The sequence below is a fragment of the Ptychodera flava genome, chromosome 4 (assembly GCF_041260155.1).
Source record: "Ptychodera flava strain L36383 chromosome 4, AS_Pfla_20210202, whole genome shotgun sequence".
NCBI classification, from domain to species: Eukaryota; Metazoa; Hemichordata; class Enteropneusta; family Ptychoderidae; genus Ptychodera; species Ptychodera flava.
Genome location: NC_091931.1, coordinates 193,592 through 215,283, shown reverse-complemented (window position 1 = coordinate 215,283; position 21,692 = coordinate 193,592). Strand labels below are relative to the sequence as shown.

General features: G+C 37.2%; 1 protein-coding gene across 3 annotated transcripts in view; it reads left to right on the top strand.

Moving 5' to 3' along the window:
- The window catches only part of LOC139130331 (E3 ubiquitin-protein ligase MYCBP2-like), a 688,708-nt gene that overhangs the window by 576,992 nt on the left and 90,024 nt on the right, over nt 1–21,692 (top strand). For 2 of the 3 annotated variants that reach the window (XM_070696082.1, XM_070696081.1), the window contains exons 50-57: nt 3,869–3,997; nt 5,483–7,531; nt 7,807–7,989; nt 9,015–9,202; nt 13,383–13,526; nt 14,745–15,071; nt 16,728–16,952; nt 19,929–19,994. In XM_070696082.1, coding sequence (XP_070552183.1) covers nt 3,869–3,997; nt 5,483–7,531; nt 7,807–7,989; nt 9,015–9,202; nt 13,383–13,526; nt 14,745–15,071; nt 16,728–16,952; nt 19,929–19,994 — 3,311 coding nt within the window. The remainder of the gene's footprint in view (nt 1–3,868; nt 3,998–5,482; nt 7,532–7,806; nt 7,990–9,014; nt 9,203–13,382; nt 13,527–14,744; nt 15,072–16,727; nt 16,953–19,928; nt 19,995–21,692) is intronic. The other variant, XM_070696083.1, reaches the window with a different exon arrangement.

Genomic DNA, 21,692 nt, shown 5'->3' with positions numbered 1-21,692 from the left:
ATTTTCTCAGTCTGTGACATTAAATGACCTATACCAACCCAGGATATGTTGTGAGACAGTGGTTAAGGCTGTGAACATAATTTTGTCATATTTGGTTGTTGTGAAATTTGATCCAGAAAACAAAGCTTAGGTTAATTTTAGGTTAATTTTTTCATTTCTGACCAATGTTTACAACTTTTCTGTGTGAGACACACAAGAACTGATTAGAAATTTTGATCCAGGATAATTCCAGATGTCATAATCACCCGCACAGTGGAAGGCATTTCACTATCTGTAACTATCTTAAGTGCTCTTTACATTCAAATGACAGCACTGATAGCATTTAAAAAATCCCCAAGGTTGTAAATAGCTCACCTACTTTATATTTCCTACCATCTGGCCGATGTAGGTCTTCATGTAAATGTCAATACCAAGGGGTGGGAAATTTGATATCCAGGGAGGGGGTTTGGGGGTTTACCGGTAGAAGATTGATGAGGTAGCATTGACAATTTTACCTGATCCTGTGTACATTATTTCTTCCCCACACTAACACTTTTTTTTGGTCAAGCCATCTCTGGCTGATTTTTTTATTGACATTTGCTAATGTATTTAGGATCTGCTAGTCCCATCAGTATAAAAATTGATATGCATGTTTCTAAAGTTGACCTCCAATACCTATGTTGCGGACCTTATGTGTTTTTGTCATTCTTGTTTTTAGTCCCCGCGGACACCGTCTGGGGGGACTTATAGGTTTGGTCATGTCCGTCCCTGCGTGCATGCGTGCGTGCGTGCATGTGTCTGTCTGTTCACGCAGATATCTCAGAGATGCCTGCAGCGATTTCATTCAAACTTGGTACAAGGATTACTTCATATGTCATACATATGCACGTCGATTTGTTTTGTGATACAATCCAATATGGCTTTTTGCCATGCTTTCAAATTTGGCACACAGGTGAAATGTAGTAGGTCATTCATTCAAAGTCAAATACTGCCAGTGTGAATGAGCAGATTATGATTACACTGTTCCAGGCTGAGGTGTTATTTATAGGAATGATGCAATGTTAGATGGTAATTGATATTTAACTGAATTTGACTTACATTGTATGTAACTCTTGTACTGTGTAAACCCTATCAATTCACCCAGAAAAAAATAATTAACATGATTTTAAATAATTGAATTAATTAGGAAATCAACAAAGGCAAAATAATTTTAGTGTAGAATTATTAGAAAGTTCAACATTTTTAACAGTTCATAGTGAAATGTTTACCATCTTGGATGATTAAAACATGTAAAGGCAACTTTCCTGAATCCCAACTTTGACATATTCTGTACCATCATGTGTTGTTCTCTGTATGTTATCTAAAAGAAATTGCTCATAATAGTTTGTCATGATAGGTTGGCCAAATAAAGAGAGATAGAGAAAGTTCCAATTTTCAGTTGTGGTCAACTTGATAAGGATAAAATAAAATTACATTTTGAGGAAAAAACAGAGTGGTCAATTAAACGGGTGGTCAATTTGATAAGGTTTTTATAGTAAAGCTGGGCTATAAGATTACTCATGTTCTATTTATAGCAATTATGCAATCTGTGTAAACAGTGCAATGGAAGAGTTACATGATTCCTTATAATGCTTTTTATGACCTTGAACTTCTTAAGTTGCAAACATTTGTCTCTTCAGTGTGCTTTCTCTGAGTACGTACAGTCTCATTTTATTCAACAGAACCTACTTGCAATGTTAATTTGAGAGTTAAAATATGCTTGGTTAATAGGATGAAAATACTGATAAAGATAGCCAGCTGAAGATTCTTTATAACCTGACAGATATGCTGTTTTTTTTATGACATAATCTTGATAAGCAAGACATGTTTACTTTAATTAGAATGTAATTAACTCTTGTTTATATTATTATAAGCAGTAGTATCAAGTTGAACAAGCTGATATTGATAGGTTGGGTGGCTGTTGGAGGTTAAAAGCTGTAAAAATAAATGTATGTATGTATGCATGTCTATCTGTCTGTCTGTCTGTTTGTATGTCTGTATGTATATATGCATGCATGCATGTATGTATATATGTTAGTATGTGCGGATGTATGTCCGTCCACATTAAAAACTCCTTAACCACAGCACCTACCATCTTGGTATGTGGTGAACAGGTGCACCCAGGGATGGAGATGTGAATTTGTTCAAATGAATATGCCAAAGTAAAAATATGCAAATGTGGAGGGAAAAAAAGGAAAAATCCTGCAAATTGCTAAAACTCTGTGACCACTGATCAGATTTGGTTGAAACTTGGTATGCAGGCTCTTTATAGTGACTTCAGTTACATTTCTTCAAATTGTTGTGAAATGTTGAAAGTTGTATTTTTTGGGCGATTTTCCCATTTTTGGTCAAAAAATCTAATTTTCTAAAAGCGCTCATCCCATTGCCTTGAAAAATTGTATGTATGATCCAGGGGTTTGCCTTTGTCAGATATGTTCAAATAGTGGTGAAATTTTCATATTTGTATTTTTGGGGCAATTTTTCCCATTTTTTGTCAAAAAATCATTTTCTCCCAAAGTATTTGTTGGATTGCTTTAAAACACGATAGTCTTGATTCTAGGGTTGTTTTCTGTCAGATATGTAAAAGTCATTACGAGATGGAGTACTTCATATTGCTGGTGTATAAGATTAATTTGGACTTACAATGGAATTTTCTTAGTAATCAACCTGTAAGAATGCAATGTCATGAGTGTACTAGTACTTAGTATTTCTATAAAATGGGAGCACAGTGTCATTGACACTATTTTTATTAACCAGGTAGGGACTGTGTTAATTAATGATGACTTGACAAAGCCTTTCTTTCACATTTCTGAATGGAGTTGTGTGTGAATCTTTATTAATTAGTCCCCACGGACACCGTCCAGGGGGACTCATAGGTTTGGTCATGTCGGTGCGTGCGTGCGTCCGTCCATCCGTCCATCCGTGCGTCCGTCCATTCACGCAGATATCTCAGAGACGCCTGGAGCGATTTCGTTCAAACTTGGTACAAGGATAGTACCCTACCTCATACAGATGCACGTCGATTTGTTTCACAATGCGATCAAATTTGGCCGTGTTAGAGGACTTTTTAGTTTTCACGAGTCCATAGACTCTCATGTATAAGGCAGTCCATAGACTCCCATGTATAAGGCAGTCCATAGACTCCCATGTATAAGGCAGTCCATAGACTCCTATGTATAAGGCCAAGAAAAATAAAAATTTAGTTTCTCATCGTATTCATATTGCAAAAAGGATGCAGTGACACAGTTTTTAGTCCCCACAGATAAAGTCCAGGGGGCTTATAGATTGGGTCATGTCCGTCCGTGAGTCCATCTGTGAGTCCATCCGTTCACGCAGATATCTCAGACACTTTGACAAAATGTCACGTGACCTTGGTGACCTTTGACCTCGAATATACATATTTGTCCATAACTCAGTAACCACAAGTGCTAAACCTTTCATATATGGTATGATGGGACACCCTATGACGCCACATATTGTACCTCATTAATTATGCACATATCTAATTTTGAGCGAGCCAATAGAGCTAGAGGTCTGATTTTTGGTATATAGGGATAACTTAGCAATACAATTTTTTTGACAAAATATCACGTGACCTCGGTGACCTTTGCCCTCAAATTTACATATTTGTCCATAACTCAGGAACCACAAGCAATGACATAGACCTATGTGTCCATAGATCTGAACATATACACTCCAGTGATACTTCTTAATGACCACATTTCCCTGCCCCATCAAGACTAATACTCCTATTACAAGTGGGGACTATGTCATTGTCAATGACTTGTTTTCCTTGTTGCAAAGAGACATATTGAAAAAATAATGTGCCTTGTCAATAAATCTTTGTTAGGTCCCTTGATGTTTGGTAGTGGCAGTAGTAGTGAGACCAGACCCACTCTGTCTGTCTTTGGTGGTGCCAGAATTGAAACTCAACAAGATCATCAACATGGTCCATTTGTGTTTGGACAGAGCCCATCGGGTAAATCTATATGACATATATATATGACACTGTCTCCAATACATTGTTATATATGTACCACTGGTTCCCTTAGTGCCATAGACCTATTTAATTGGATATCACAAGATGAGAAATTTGTTGCTACAGCATTATTATGTGTTATTAGTATGTTTGATGGCTGGAGTTCCCTTATAGTCACAAAAACACCTGACAACCCTTTTGTAAATTCTAATGTATAAACACTGAGTTACATTGAAACTTGGGACTCTACTTGTGAAAGAAGGAAAAAGTCTGCTTTTTTGCTAGTTTGAAACAGTTTATCAATATGACTCTCTTTTATATTTTGTTGTAATGATCCAGCAAAGAGAGTTTATTTACTTAAACACAAAGATGAAATAGCAAAAAACTATAAAGTTTGTCCCAAAAATTCTGTGACGCAACCTGAAATGTAGGTTTAAGCCAGTACATGTATGGCTGTTTGTAAATTATGTCATTGATCTCTCATTAATATGCTAAGATAAATATTTGTCTGTAAAATTTACGTTACATTTGTGAAAAGTGTGCATTTAAGAATGACTAAAATACAATTTATTTATCTATACTGAATACTTAAAAGACGGCTCAGACTACTGGCTTTAACAACAGCAATGCGTGCAACACTGACAAAATTAGTTTGTTTTTCAAGCAGCAGTGTCTAATATTGCAAACATTTGTTCTTAATAACAAACTGTATTTGCATCGTGCAACTGCTATGCTTTACCCTCACTGAAATGGTGTTCAGTTGATGTCTGGAGTTCCCTTACAGTCACAAAAACTCCTTACAACCCTTTTAATATATAAACACTGAGTTAACAATAGCAATGCATGCAACTTTGACAAAATTAGTTCATATTTCAAGCAGCAGTGTCTGATATTGCAAACATTTATACTTAGTAACAAACTGTATTTGCATCATGCGACTGCTATGTTGTACCCACACTTAATTCAAATTTTATGTTAGTGATTTAAGTTATTTTTTGTCCATAAAAAGCTGTGTTCCAGTTGTCTCTACTTTTGCACCATGTACTGACGAAGTTTTTCAAGTCATATTTGAAATAACTGATACATAACTTTGTCAATGGGAAATATAATCTCTGAATTACTGAGTACCAATCAGAATTGGATCATTTTCATTATCATTTTTGTTTAAAAATCATAGTTGAGCAGTTTTTGCTGGTTAGTCACTTTTGGATTGGAGTTTGGTGTATTTTATTTCTTAATTACCTTCAGATTTTAGCCTGGATATAAATTTAGAAACCTAAACATTGGTTTATTATCATATTGATTACTTGCTTGTTTGTTCAAACTATTAAAGTTGTTGTTTGACAACACAAATCTCTCCAACAGATTACTCATGGTTGTAGCCTGGCCTCAAAGTCTGCATAGTGTAAAAGTATAGCTATGGAATAAATAAATGTTGGCAAGTATGATATTATATAATTTAAATTATGCCTTTCACTTCATCAGGAACCAGCCCTCTCAAATTTTCTCCCAGTGCTGGACACGACCCTCTTTTTGACCAGATGGACAAGAAGTTTGCAGAGAAAGTGAAAGAGAGTTTAGATGGTACAACTCAGGGTAACAAAGTGACAGATGAGATTTCTGGGACATCTTCAAATCAGGATATAATGAAAGGACACTTCAGTATTGGAAGAGTTGATGGACATTCTTCTCCTAAAAGTGGATTGTCACCAAAAACATCAAGGAAAGCAAAAGTTTCCCATGCTAAAAGAGAACGAACATCATCTCCAGCGCCTAAGGATAAATCCCCAGCAAGATCCAGGTCAGGGTCTTTGAAATCTGACAGTGCAAGATACAGGGAATTTTTCAAACCAGCCATATCGGCGTCTGTAGCAGAATGTGTTAGAGCAGTATTTGGAGCTTTTCTTTGGCATGAAGGTATAGTACATGATGCTATGGCATGTGCTTCCTTTCTCAAATTTCATCCCAATCTTAATAAGCAGGCCACCAGCATAACACGCCGCTCCCCTGAACAATTGGCAAGTCAGGAGAAACTGAAAAATAGACACTCTGCAGATTTTAGTCAGAGTATGCCAGCATCTGCACTGGCAGCATTACAAGACTCTGAAGAATTACTGGCGAAATTGTATAATGGAAATAAAGAATGTGACGGTGATAGGACACCAAGTGGCAGCAGTGCAAGTCCAAGGGATTCACCAAAGAAAATCACATCAACTGACTCTTCTCCAAAGAAAACAGCAAATGATTCAACTCAAAGATCATTGCTAAGAGATGACTCTTCAAAAAAGACATCTAGAGAAACCTCTCCAAAGACTAAATCTAGAGAATCCTCTCCAAAATCTGTACCATCTCGAGGATCACCAAAGAAAACGCAGACTGGAATAGTTGTAGACTCTGAAAAGGTTTCATCTCCAAGAATGTCACCCAAGAACTCACCTAGACATTCACCGAAAGTATCACCCAGAAGCTCTCCAAAACCATCACCAAAATCATCACCTCTTCTTTCTCGCAAAACCAGACATACTTCAGATAGTTCAGATGGTAATATGAAATCATTGTCAACAGTACTGACACGTGAAAGATCTGCCAGTACTTCGAAGACAGATACAATGAATACTAAGAAATCACAGTCAAGCATTACAAAGGAGCTGGCTCCAGAGTCAGCCCTTCCACCTACTCTCAAACACCTTGTGTCTTTCTGGGAGGATTTATCACATGCAATATTAAATGTAGCTGCTCAGCAGATCCTTCTACCAAGTCCAGCAGTGACAAGCAAGTCAAAAAGTAGGAATGAAAAGAAAGAAAAAGAGAAAGAAAAGGGTAGAAAGGACAAAAAAAAGCGAGAAAAAGCTCCACAAGCAGGAAGAGGTAACTTATTTGGAGAGGCAGCTGGAATACCAGTAGGTTCTGGAGAGAGAGAAGCAGTCTGTGAGTTGTGTGGTGGTGTTTATCCTCATCCAGTCACTTACCACATGAGACAAACTCACCCTGGATGTGGAAAACATGCCGGCGGTCAAGGTTACAACAGTAGTGGCAATTTCTGTGGTGGATGGGCTGGTAACTGTGGAGATGGTGGTAGAGGTGGAAGTAGCTGGTACCTAATGTGTGACAAATGCAGGGAGAAATACCTTAAAGACAAACGTACCAATGCTTGTAAAGACAAATCAAAAAAGATGAAGAAAAAAGCACCTGCAATTCGGGTTCTAAAGGCTATGTCACCAGTTGAAGTACATCACATTATGAAAGAAAATGCAATGTTTTTACTTGATTTAGCCAGTGCTGCAGGTCCGATGTTGCCTTCAACTAGTCCTGTCAAGAAACAGTCCAAGTTTGATTTGCCTACTCTAAGTGAGTTGGAGTTTCATCCACAACCAGAATTCCCAGCGACAGTCCCATTCCAGTTTCTTAAAATGTTACGTGGAGAGCATCATCCAGAAGTTTTACCAATTGCATTAAGAGATGTTGAAATGCTTGCAAGAGAGAGTTTGGTACGTGAAGGAAGCAAGGCATCAACTGAAAGTCGATTACAAGCAGGTAATTGTTTATCTCATAGAACTGAAGCTGTTAGACATTTATACCAGGATTGGTGGTCAGATGATCACTATTGCTGATCATCTGACCCTCCAACAATGTACCATCTACGTGTACAACAGTATAACATAAGTGTAACTGGCATCTTCTGATGTTTCAATGTAATAAAATATTTCTGGCACTTTTCAGTTTCAATTACAATCAGTTCACTCAGCAATCTTGTCTAGAGCTGATCTGTCAATGGTATTTGAACTTTTTATATTGCATTTTATAAATAGGTTCCAGTGGAGCAGCAGTAGGTAATGCAAAAGAGAGAGCCAAAAGTGCAGGACAATATGATCTTCGTCGTGTACCATTCCAACGATCTATCTCAATGACCAGTAGCATGGAAGAAGAGGCTGCAAAAATTGCAGCAGTTAAAACACGAACACAGAGGAGAAGGAATAATAGTGGCAGTACAGGTAAATACATGAATTATAGATTGACAGCGGCAGTACAGGTAGATACATTGTAGACTGATGGTTCAGTATAGGTAGATAGATACATTATAGACCGACAGTGGCAGTACAGCGACATACATTATAGACCAACTGTGGCAGTACAGGTAGATACATTATAGACCTACTGTGGCAGTACAGGTAGATAGATACATTATAGACCAACTGTGGCAGTATAGGTAGATACATTACAGACTGACAGTGGCAGTACAGGTAGATACATTATAGACTGACTGGCAGTATAGGTAGATACATTTTAGACTGGTGGTAGCAGTACAGGTAGTTACATTATGGATTGACGGTGGCAGTATGGGCAGATGCATCATACATTGACAGTAGCAGTACAGGTAGATACATTATAGACAAATGGTGGCAGTACAGATAGATACATTAATATTGTAAACTGACAGTGGCAGTATAGGTTAATACATTGTAGACCAATGGTGGCAATACAGGTAGATATATCATAGACCTACAGTGGCGCATTAATTGTAAACTGACAGTGGCAGTACAGTTTGACTCATATTGTAGACTGGTGGTGGCAGTACAGGTTGATACATTATGGACCAATGGTGGCAGTAAAGGTAGATACAAACTGACGATAACAGTAAAGGTTGATACATTATAGACTGACAGTGGCAGTACAGGTAGATAGATTATCCGACAGTGGCAATACAGGTAGATACATTATATAGACCAACAGTGGCAGTAAAGGTAGCTACATTGTAGACTGACGGTGACAGTACAGCTAGATACATTGTAGACCAATAGTGGCAGTACCGGTAGATACATTAGATTGACAAGTTTCAACATATTGAGTATATCCTTGGACAAATTATACTATGTATGGAAATGAAACAAAATTAATAAATTATTCATGAACAGAAACTCTATGAGCAGATGAAAAAAACCAGACACCCAACTGAGACCACTTCACTTGTCGTAGACAATATCTGTGACCAATTTTACCGTTACTCTTTTATTGACAGAGGGTGGATCGTCATTGTTAAGACGTCCCTCACCAGCATTGGCGAAGTTAGTAACAGGTGGTAACAATGAAAAGGTTGTCCAAAGACCAGTCGTATCATTCATCTTACAACGCTATGATTTAGATGCTATACGAATTGCTATGAAGCAAGCTGTCAGAAAAGCTGCATGTCGAGTCCATGCTATGCAGGTACAGACAAATTATTGTTCTTGACTTATGATGTAACTCACAGATATAAAACATATCTGAAATGTAAATTCTTTTAAAGGTATTGTTACATATGTACCACAATTTAATTGCATCGAAGCGTGCGCGTACTACCGGTATTTGCACTGCAGTGCAATACCAAAAAATGCCATTTCTTTAGTTAATGAGTATTTACCAATTTTTTTTGAAATACAAAAATTGTCATCTACAAGATTTCATTTCTCTTTGATTTAGTGCTAGTTCTTGTAAAATGAATGACATTACCGATAAAAATTATGGCTGAGAAAATTGCATGTCCTTATCTGAGTGTGAGGACAAGTTTTATTATCCGGAAGAGCACTTTGTCGTCAGCTAAGCAAAAAGACAACGGGTGACATCGGCGCAGCCACAGTTAAGTGTGGTTTTGATTCATGGTGGGCGCAGTGGCCATGCATTGCCACGGAGGCCACCGTGTATCGGACCACACGTAACTGTGGACGCAGCAGAGCGAATTAAACAGTTAACATCTTCAGCTCAGCGATGTTTTTGCCAGTAGTTTTCTCACTGAACATTCCTTGTTATCAATCTTTAAGAATACTCAGAATGTAATTTTTTGCGTGCAGTTTATTCTGTGTTTGTGTGTCCTACAATTTATCGATAACCAGTAAGCACTTGTTTGCCATGGCAAAAACAGAAATTTGATTGTTTGACAAGTTGCATTTGCCGTATCCTACTCTTAAAATTCCTGTAGAAATCTTGAATCTAGAAAAGTGTTATTTATATCGATAATTTAGAAGAATTTCACACTCAAAATGTGCAAAGTTCTCTTCGTTTGACTGTCTATCTTGTGTAAAGTTGTGATGTATGTGTGAGCGATCACGAGCAGAATTCGAGCTCTCTGTCACAACATTTCTCTAAGGTCATCCATGACAAACAAGTAAACAAAAGTTTAGTCAATCAAAATAGAGGGTGTCGCGGCATTGCCCAATGAACAGTGAAAGCTGATTCGATGCCCCATTACAGTGATGTCAATGTTATATAACTCTGCAGGGTCGCCCTGAAGCTTTATGAAGTCGCGTTAAAAGATTTCACACACAAGTAGTTCGCACAACTAATCGTCAATTCTTTTGCTGAATAATGCAAATAAAAGATAAAACATATGTAATAACAGAACCCCATGACCTGTGAGTGCAAGCGCAATTTTAGTGATATTATGAAAATTCATAATTTATACAAATAAGCAATTAATTGACACAATGCTGACAAATGTCTTTATATGTTATTAGAGCGGTGTGTGACCACAGGGCATGGCAAGAATTATTAGTGTAGAAGTTATGAATATGATCAATAAATGTCTTGTATTAAACTTTTTTTTTTCATTATACAAGCCTTACCTGTGTCTTGTGTGTACCTATTACTTTACCCTAGCTATCTGTGGATAGTATTTCAAAGAAAACAGTCTATATCTGTTAATTGCCCTCCCTAATCTCCTTCATTCATTTGTTCTGCCGATCACCAACGCGGGAGCTTATCGCCTTGACCAAATACCTTGTTAGCAGCTCATAAGGTAGCAGACTATTGTACTCCGTCTTCGACCATTCGGAATCCAGAAAATAACTAATCAGCGTTCTTGCTTGCTTAAGTACAAAGCTGATGCTGACTTTTTTCGAAAACTTACGTCACCTAACCCTTGGAAAATGAAGATTTTTTGAAATCGGACCCTGAGAATTTCAGCCCTTTCCGTCTACTACCTTATGAGCTGCTAACGAGGTATTCCGTCAGACCGATAAGCCCCCGCGTCAGTGATCATATTCATAACTTCTACACTAATATTGCTTGCCACGCCCTGTGGTGTGACCCACATGTGTACAGTTTCATCAAACTTGATGCAGTCTCTCAACAAACAAAACTCTTTTTCAAAAATCATTAATTATGCAAATTATCACTAATTATGCGTGCCACACCAAAAACAATGGATGTGCATATGTATGCCATAGTTTATTATCCTTGTACCAAATTTGAAAGAAATTGGCTCAGATATGTCTGAGATATCTGCGTGGACACAGGGACACACAGAACCTAAACCATAATTCCCCCTGGACTTCATCAGGGGGGACTAAAAAAGGTGGCATCTACTTTAGTTGCATATGTTATATAAAATACAAGGGAGACAGATGAAAATACATGCAACAAATCAATACAAGACCTTAGGAATAAATGTCAAGATATGTAATAGACATAATCTATATCCTCCTGTAACATTTATCTAATCGTCTCAAAACGGACGAACTACGAGCAGACGTACGAGCTTGTATGAGCAAATTACGAGTGACGTAATGTGCCGCAATTTTACCGTACAAGTGACGTAATGTCAGTATTTCTCTATAGCCTGTCTGTGTTCAGCGTACTTTTGCGAGTGACATATCGAAATACATGGCTGTGTGATCGAAAAAATCTCGTAATTTGAAGGAATATGGCAGGTTTAATGTAAAAAAAACTTCAAGAAAAATCAACGCAACAGTTATTACAGCTACACCGGCGGTAGGTTCATATCCAGAGCCTCTACGGTCTACCGCCGTCGCTTGAAAACAATCTCATAAACCAAGCCAAATGGGCAGCTGTGCATGGACAGCTTGATGCTTGACTTCCCGGAGAAGGTGAGCTGTCACGTTCAAGTTCAGGATTATTTGTCGATCAAATTTCAGTAAATTTACCTTACCTAGATGAAATCTTGTCTATAGGCTTAAATTTCGCCGAAGTTTGACAAAATGACATCGATTTTACAGGTTCATATTCGAAAGTTTTGAGTTTTGAGTGCAATTGCAGACAGAAATAAGTTTTGAGGCAACATGGCTGCGACCCCATGTCGACCCCAAGTGAAAATGTGTTCGCGATAAAATCTTCCTATATTTTTTTCAGAATTTTCGACAAAATCAATACTTCTTACATCTTTTGTAAACTATTAAACTATTAAAATAAAAATGTGATGTGCCATGTCTCCAGATTTCTAAAAATATCGATCGACGGAACATGAGCAGGCCCGCACAGCTGTTCCTGAGGTTATTGCAAAAGTATGCATAAATTAGCTGGCAGGCATGCAGCGTGTGAAACATAGCTTGAAGTCGACAGCACCGCGCTTGTGTGGGACAGCGGCGTGTACAATTATTTAAGGCTTGGAAGTGCAAGGGTTTATCATCTTTATTCGAAAGAAAGAGGAGAAAAGCTGAGAAAATGTATAACTTAGTCTCCCTACTGCGGAGAAATGCAGCTGTGGTCATTTGCATAATAATAGTCTCCTTGCTGGCAATTTTCAACGTGACGTAGTTGAGTCCAGACAAATGTGCGTATAGAAGCCGCACCGGATTTGGAGTTCAAGATTGGAGGGGGCTAAAAATAGTTCCTAATACAAACCGCAGCTTCACTTATGAATTTTACGGCCTTACGTCAAAATCTTGCTGTGTATGATATACCAGCATTGTACGTCACTCGTATTTTGAAAGTATGGGTACATTACGTCACTCGTTCTGTGAAAGTACTAGGCCGTACTTCTGCTCGTACAATGTCAGTTGTGAGACAATTACATACCTCCCTGTAAACATGTCTACTTCAAACCACTTTGTGGTAAATATTGTGATTATTATTTCCCATCACATTGTTGGCATGAATGCCATCATTAGTCACTTCTAGTCTCTTGATATACCTTTGTCTTGTTTTGTATGCCTCTCTCAAATTGTTTCAATTTTCCTTAAATGCTGATATCATGATAATTTTACCCCTTGTACATCTCCAACTTCTTTGCCACAGCTTTTCAAGTCCAATTTTGCAGTATGTCTACGATAAAATTCTGTGTCTGTCTGTCTGTGTTCAGCTGCTGATCATCTGCAACAACTCAGAAACCGATGTATATGTCGTTTGATAATTACATATTTTGGAGATCCATTGTTGGTCGAAGAGGTACAGTTGTTCAAATAAAAATGCAAGTCTCCAATGAGCATGAAAACTGAAAATTGTAAAAAATCTCAAAGTAGAACTCAAGGTGCTATAAAAAATACTGACTTATATGAGACAGAATATAGTTGATAGAGATACAGCTCAAATCAACATCAGTGTCCTCACAGTGCCAGTGTCTTTATGTTTAGTGATTGTTAAATGGGAAATGTAATTTAGTTACGTTGAATTGCAGGCACTGAACTGGTTACTAAGGAATGTGACGCAGACCACTTGTCTTCACGATCTGTTGTGGCATTTTGTATCAGCCTTAATGCCAGCAGCAACTGAGAAAGATGATGATACGGAACAGAAAAAAGAGAAAAAAGAACAGGACCAGGTAATTTTATCTAAAATGTGAATTGAACATTTTAATATATGTTAAAGCCAAGTACGAGGGCTCTTCTGGTATATAAAGTCCAACCCAACGATAAAATGTCGAGGCCGCAGGCCGAGACATTTTATCGTAGGGGTGGACTTTATATACCAGAAGAGCCCGAGTACGAGGGTTTTATCCGACTTAAAAACTATCGCCCCTAACTGATATATTTTCGTTTTCAATGTGTTTACGTCAACCGTCCCCTTTGTCAATGTAACATGTTTAGGATATGAATTAAAACTTTTATTTGTGAAATAGCCTTCCAATGTAATGGAACATCCTATAAATACCCTAGGGCACATTATATAAATGCCCTTGGGCACAGCAGATTTTGTGTTGCAGCTGGTTTCCGCTGTGTTACCAAATTTCAATATTAAAACGTACCAGATGTCTACAGAATATGACATGTTCACTTTTGATTGGACAGTACTTTATCTAGCGGCGGTGTCATTCGTTTCTGGAATTTGGTGATCCAGAGGCTTATAGTACTAAAACACCCTGAATCGAGCACTCTGATTGGTCAATCAACAGTAGATATTTTTAAATGATGTTAAAGCAACCCAAGGAAGAGTTATAAAAGTGTCCAGTCATTCATATTTCAGACATTTTACCTAAATGTACATTTCTTTTACGTAAACTTTTTTCAAGTTTATATTTAAAATTTGGCTCATAAAACTACTCTGAATATAAAAATGCCAACCCATGGCTGTAAAATGATTTCCTTTTAGTTGAAGCTATATATCATCAATGACCGCACCAAATTTGATGATAGTTCAGATATTGCTCATACTTATGAATGAACTTGAAGACATATTTCAGTTTTATGTCATTTAATAAAGAAGTTGCATATCCCATGAACTTGTAAAATTTCTATGAAATAATATACCGCTATAACTCTCAATTTCCACTATGTACCTTCCTTGAACTTTAATGTTTCAGACATTAATGTTTAATGTTTTAGGCACAATACTTTATAGAACTTTATATAGTGCAGCCTTCTTCTTCAGCCAATGGAGAATATTCAGTGTACATCAGATCTGGTGCCAAGAACATCATAGAAGTAGGATAAGTACCTTGCAAATATCAGTTATTATTATTATTGTCATTGTTATGACTTGAAAGCTAAAGCTGACTGGGAACCGATATCAATTTGTAATGTTTTTTATTTTGTTGACACAGGAGAAAGATGTCATTATGTGTGAGCATCCATTGTCAGACATCACTGTAGGTGGTGATGCTGTCAGTCCATTACCTGTGGCATTCCATGTACTCCTTCAAACTATCTCTGATATGATGATGTTGTTACCTCATGGCAGTGCGTTGCAACTCATGGCTCTTCGATGTTGGTGTTTACGATTTAGACCCTCTGACCATGTCTTCCTTCATCACTCACATGTGTTCAGTAACATCAATAAGATACTGTCCAAATCTGATGAAGGTGACCCTGAAGATACTTTAAACACTAGTGCAAGTTTTGTTGGAGAGATAGTACTGCAAAGTGAACAGGTATTTCCAAAAGTTAAATGTTTTTTTACGTGTGAAGGTGCATATATCTTCTTCATGAGCTGACTTTTAATTGGAACTGAAATTATTTTAGATCAAGAGATTGTGATATATATATATATATATATATATATATATATATATATATATATATATATATATATATATATATATATATATATATAGTGTGGTGTGTGTGTGTGTATGTGTGTATATATATATGTACATGTGTGTGTGTGTGTATATATATATATATATATAAACAAAATATATACAATGTTATATATATATATATATATATATATATATATATATATATATATATATATATATATATATATATATATATATATATAAACCGTACTCTCTGTGCCCAAGTTCAGAGGTTGCCATAAAGCCATTATGGTGATAACCGGGAGGGCACATTGTATACATTTTATATATATATATATATATATATATATATATATATATATATATATATATATATATATATATATATATATATATATATATATATATATATATATATATATATATATATATCATCAATTCTGATGAAGAGTTGCACTCGAAGGGTTGCACCTGAAACATGTGTGTTTTAAGTCTCTGCAATTTGCAAGTGTTTTATTTCCCGCTGGTCGGTCAGTATTTTACTGTATTTGTTTTACCTATTGCAGTTTTTATCCTCTGCATTTTAACAAGTATTGTATCTCCCATTGGTTGGCCTATATTTTACTGGAATTAAACGTAACTTGTCTGCAGAACAGAAATCTCTGGTGGGAACATACTCCTCTATCAGCTTCAAATTTGTTTGAACAAGCATAAAATATACATCGGTAAAATTTGTGAGATTACAACATTTTCAGCTTTCTCTACCAATTTGAGAATCACTTTTAAATTTTACAACTTGCCTAAATCATCCTTTTTGTATTATGATATCACACAACCTAGGACTTGGAACTGTCCATAAATATGCCTTAGGTTGGTACATAATGTAATCGCTTCAAGTTAAAATCACAAATTTTGTGGTTTCACAGATGTTACAAATTACCAGTAACTCAGCCTTTTAACACTTTTCCTGCAAGACAGTATCACTTCCCCATCAGCCAAGTCAGTAAAAAGCGGTATTGAGCCAAACCATGACGTATTTTAACACACTTGGCTGGGTCTATTATAGCATCTTTAGTTCAAAAAAATCAAGTTTACAGTATTTATGTTTTCAACAGCCTTCAAATGTACAGTATTATGTCATTACGGGAAGGCTCCATTAACTTAGGAATACCCTACTTCCCTAGAGGATCAATTTTACAGACCTGCCTTTCCTACAATGGCACTACAATAGCACCAGCTGGATTAGATAAACATAACAATGGAACATTCACACCTTGGGGATTAAAACTCTTCTGTTTGTCACCCGAGTTGCTCAGGCAATTACTCGGGTTTCATGTGCCATGCAAGTTAATGCAGTCGTCCCCTAATGTTAAAATACATCTTATGGAATATGTTGTGTTTGATTAATTTTAACCATCTTAACCTGATGGTGAAATATGGACTTGGCAGGAAAAGGGTTAAAGAAGTTTAGATTGAAACTTGAAAAGTGCACTGTCAAGTATGTTCAATTCAAATCAGTACCATGTACAAATGGATTATTTACAGACGTCAGTAGCAGTAACTTGTCCCCTTGACATAACATCAGTTGCTGAGATCCAGGTATCAAGTAGAGCTGCGATGATACAAAGCCTCACAGATGGCTCTACAGAAACATTTTGGGAATCAGGAGATGAAGACAGAAATAAAACCAAAGCCATCACCATAGTCTGCAGTAACATGATGTATCCGATGATAATAGGAATCCACATTGACAATTCTAGAGATCTTGGAGTAAGTTGAATATCAGTCTGAGCATACGGCTTGAAACAGCTGCTAATATTTGGGTTGAAATGGCAGGATTACCACTGAAAGAAGAATAAAACTTTCTCAGTTCTCAGTGCTATAACATCCTGTTTACATATCTCTTTTTCAAGGTTGACATAAGGTTTTTCTGAAACTTCTTTGGCAGCATCAGTATTTGGAACACATGTCTTAATTTGTTTCACACTTTGTTTTATAATATAATGTATATGCATGGTTTTTAGCTACTATATGGCCATACATGTATGTGCCATTGGAAGCTATTCTAGGTTGGGAAAATTGTATGTATGTATGTATGTATGTATGTATGCATGTATGCATGTATGCATGTATCCGTCACCTGCAAAAACTCCAAAACCGCAGCACCTACCATCTTAGTATTAGGTGTATAGGTGAACCCAGGGGTGGAGATGTGAAATTATTCAAGTGAACATGACAATGAAAAAAATATGCAAATGAGGGGAAAAGAAAAATCTTGCAAATTGCTGAAAATTCTGTAAGCGTTGGTCAGATTAATTTGAAACTTGGTATGCAGGTTCCTTTAGGTATTCTACATGACATGTCTACAGATTGGGGTGAAATTTGCATGATTGTATTTTTGGGGTAATTTTTTTAGTTTTTATTTAAAAAGTCACGTTCTCTAAAAATGCATGTCAGATTGCTTTGAAAGTTGGTATCCATGTTTCTTGGGATGACCTCAGTCAAGTTTAGATTAATTGTATTGATATTTCCATATTTGTAATTTTGAGGCAATTTTCCCAATTTTTGGTCAAAAATTTTTTTCTCCAATAAGTACACATCTATTAGGTTTGATATTTGGTACACAGCTTCATAAGGTTGATCAAAATGTGATGTATTCAAATTCTGATGAAATCTGCAATTTTGTATTTTGGGGGTAATTATAGTCATTTTTGGTTAACAATGTGTTGCTCTAAAACTGCTCATTTGATAGCTTTCATATTTGGTATACAGTTTCCAAGGGTTTATCTCAATATGATATTGAAATTAGGATGAAATCTGAAATTTTGTATGTTGGGGCAATTTTTGCCATTATTGGTCAAAAAATTTGTTTCTCAAAAATTACTTGTTTGATAGCTTTGATATTGAGTAGACAGATGATCAACATTTAATATGTTCAAATTATGAAGAAATCTTCAATCATATCATTTAAAGCAATTACAACAGAACTCACTTTCAAACACAAAGATTGTCCCCTCACTTGTAAAGTGCATTCCAATTAACCTTGAAGATGTCTTACAGGTCTAGTGAAGAAAAGATAGTGAAGTTTTTCTTCATTTGGCATTTCACTTTATGTAAAGCAGAGATTTCATAAATGAGAATATTTTTTAGTCCCCATGGACACCGTCCGGGGGGACTTATAGGTTTGGTCATGTCTGTGCGTCCGTCCGTCCGTCCGTTCACCCAGATATCTCAGAGACGCCTGGAGCGATTTCGTTCAAACTTGGTACAAGGATAGTACCCTACCTCATACAGATGCACGTCGATTTGTTTTACAATGCGATTAAATTTGGCCGTGTTAGAGGACTTTTTAGTTTTCACCTCCATAGACTCCCATGTATAAGGCAGTCCATAGACTCCCATGTATAAGGCAGTCCATAGACTCCCATGTATAAGGAAGTCCATAGACTCCCATGTATAAGGCAGTCCATAGACTTCCATGTATAGGGCAGTCCATAGACTCCCATGTATAAGGCCAAGAAAAATAAAAATTTAGTTTCTCATCGTATTCATATTGCAAAAAGGATGCAGTGACACAGTTTTTAGTCCCCACAGATAAAGTCCAGGGGGCTCATAGATTGGGTCATGTCAGTCCGTGAGTCCATCCATGTGAGTCCATCCGTTCACGCAGATATCTCAGATACTTTGACAAAATGTCACGTGACCTTGGTGACCTTTGACCTCAAATATACATATTTGTCCATAACTCAGTAACCACAAGTGCTACACCTTCATATTTGGTATGATGGGACACCTTATGATGCCACATATTGTTCCTCATTAATTATGCACATATCTAATTTTGAGCGAGCCAATAGAGCTAGAGGTCTGATTTTTGGTATGTAGTGATAACTTGGCAATACAATTTTTTTGACAAAATGTCACGTGACCTCGTTGACCTTTCACCTCAAATATACATACTTGTCCAAAACTCAGTAACCACAAGTGCTACACCCTTCATATTTGGTATGATGGGACACCTTATGACGCCACATATTGTACCTCATTAATTATGTGCATATCTAATTTTGAGCAAGCCAATAGAGGTAAATGTTTGATTTTTGGTATATAGGGATATACTATAGGATAGAAATTTTTTGACAAAATGTCATGTGACCTCGATAACCTTTTACCTAAAATACACGATTATGTCAATAAATAAGTAACCACAAGTGCTATGTCCTTTATATTTAGTAGGATGGGAGACCTTATGACAACACATGCTTTACCTCGTTAATTATGCCCATATATAATTGTGGGCAAGCCAATAGAGCTAGATGTCTGAATATATGGATTAATTAGCAATACAATGTTTTTTTTCAAAATGTCACGTGACCTTGATGACCTTTGACCTTGAATATGCATATATATGCATAACTCAGTAACCACAAGTTCTTTACACTTCAATTTTGATAGGATAATAGACCTTAAGATGTCACATCTTGTACCTCATTTATTATGCACATATGTATTTCTTGGCTGGCCAATACAGCTAGAGGTCTGATCTTTTTTCCCGATTTAGAACCATAACTTAGACATGCCTCTTGTTTCAAATTGGGAACAATGACATAGACCTATGTGTCCATAGATCTGAACATATACACTCCAGTAATACTTAATGACCTCATTTCCCTGCCCCATCAAGACTAATACTCCCATTACAAGTGGGGACTGTCATTGTCAATGACTTGTTCTCATTAATTTCAGAATAAAGTGACCAACATGACATTTAACATTGGTTGCAGTTCAGATGATCTCAAGAAGTGGAAGCAGGTGAGTCCTGTAGACCAGGGGATGCCAATGCACACCAGTTTTGTCCTGATCAGTCACGATGGACATGGAATCATTCATATTTACAGACATCCAAAACAAACAAATGCAATAAACTGGATACCTTGTCACCTGCAGATTCTGTGTAGCACATAAGACAAGATGGTTGACAAGACATCTCTGAGTGTCTATGATGAGCATTTACATGCTTTTATCCATTTGCTGTTGAAAAATTTCTTAAAGATTGTTTTTGTCCTGTGATGAGCATGTTGCTTTGTGAATTACAGTCAACTCGCACTTTTTCCAATCCGCCCAGAACCAACTCGCCCGATTCCAACTCGCCCGATACCAACTCGCCCGATTCCAACCCGCCCAGAACCAACTCGCCCGATTCCAACTCGCCCGATACCAACTCGCCCGATTCCAACTCGCCCGATGCCAACTCGCCCGTTGTTTTGAGATGGGGTGTAGTTGTAGATTCCATGTACCCGATGGCCCGAGGCCAGCTATTTTCATATCATGCCGGGCCAGTAACTCGTGAAAGACGGTCCTGCTGTTCCTAAAGACGTGAACCAGTATAACTGCAGTAACTATCTCTATACGTAAAGAATTTGCAAAACGTGAAATTCGCAAATAAAAAGTTTTCCGTGTTGGCACATATTTCAAGCCGCACCTGTGGTTCTCAATGTTAGAAATATTTTGTTGTTAGAAATAAAACGTTTTATAAGTACCAGGTACTCATAAAATTGCACAATAGTATCGGGCGAGTTGGCATCGGGCGAGTTGGTATCGGGCGAGTTGGAATCGGGCGAGTTGGAATCGGGCGAGTTGGTATCGGGAGTCGGGGCGAGTTGGAATCGGGCGAGTTGGTTCTGGGCGGGTTGGAAAAAGTGCGAGTTGACTGGTACCCGTTGCTTTGTTATGCAGTTGCAGGAATGTTTTGAGATTGTCCATACATAAAATAATGTGTAGAAAAATTTGTTATCAAATTTACATAGTATAGAGTATTTTAACCCTTAAAATGCCATGCCCGCATATATCCGTACACAGCCAACTTATGCTCAGCACCACGCACGGATATATCCGTACATGGCCTGAAGTTTGCTCAGGCAAAGTTTGGAACTTGATTTCCCATGTTTAAGAGGTCACCTGACAAGTAAATCCACGCCTTACCCTTTGAACCCACTTCAGGTCCATATCAGGAATAAAATAATGACATCATCTGATGTAGCTACGGCAATTTCCAGTAATTTGAGTGACCTTTCGAGGAAATCGAGTCGACTATATTTACCATGAATATCAAATCGGATCTGGTCGCTGACTGCACTGAAGTTAGTGATATTCTGAATGCTTTTTTCTGCCGTACATCCTAAAGACAATGGTTTTTAGCTCACATTTGGTTATACCAATGTGAGTTTATCTTATAAGCTGAAGTCGATGGCATCTGTATGTATGTATGTATGTATGTATGTACGTACGTACAGTATGTCCGTCAACATCAAAAACACGCAAACCGCTGCACGTTTCAGCTTGGTATTTGGTGTGTGGATGCATCCTGGGCTATAGATGGGATTTTGTTCAAATGAAGTCTGCATAGCGAAAATTATGCAAATGAGCTCTCAAAATGTGAAAATGGTCAAGAATTAATATCTCGAGAACTGCTGTTTTGATTGCTTTGAAAATTTGTGTGCAAGTACCTTA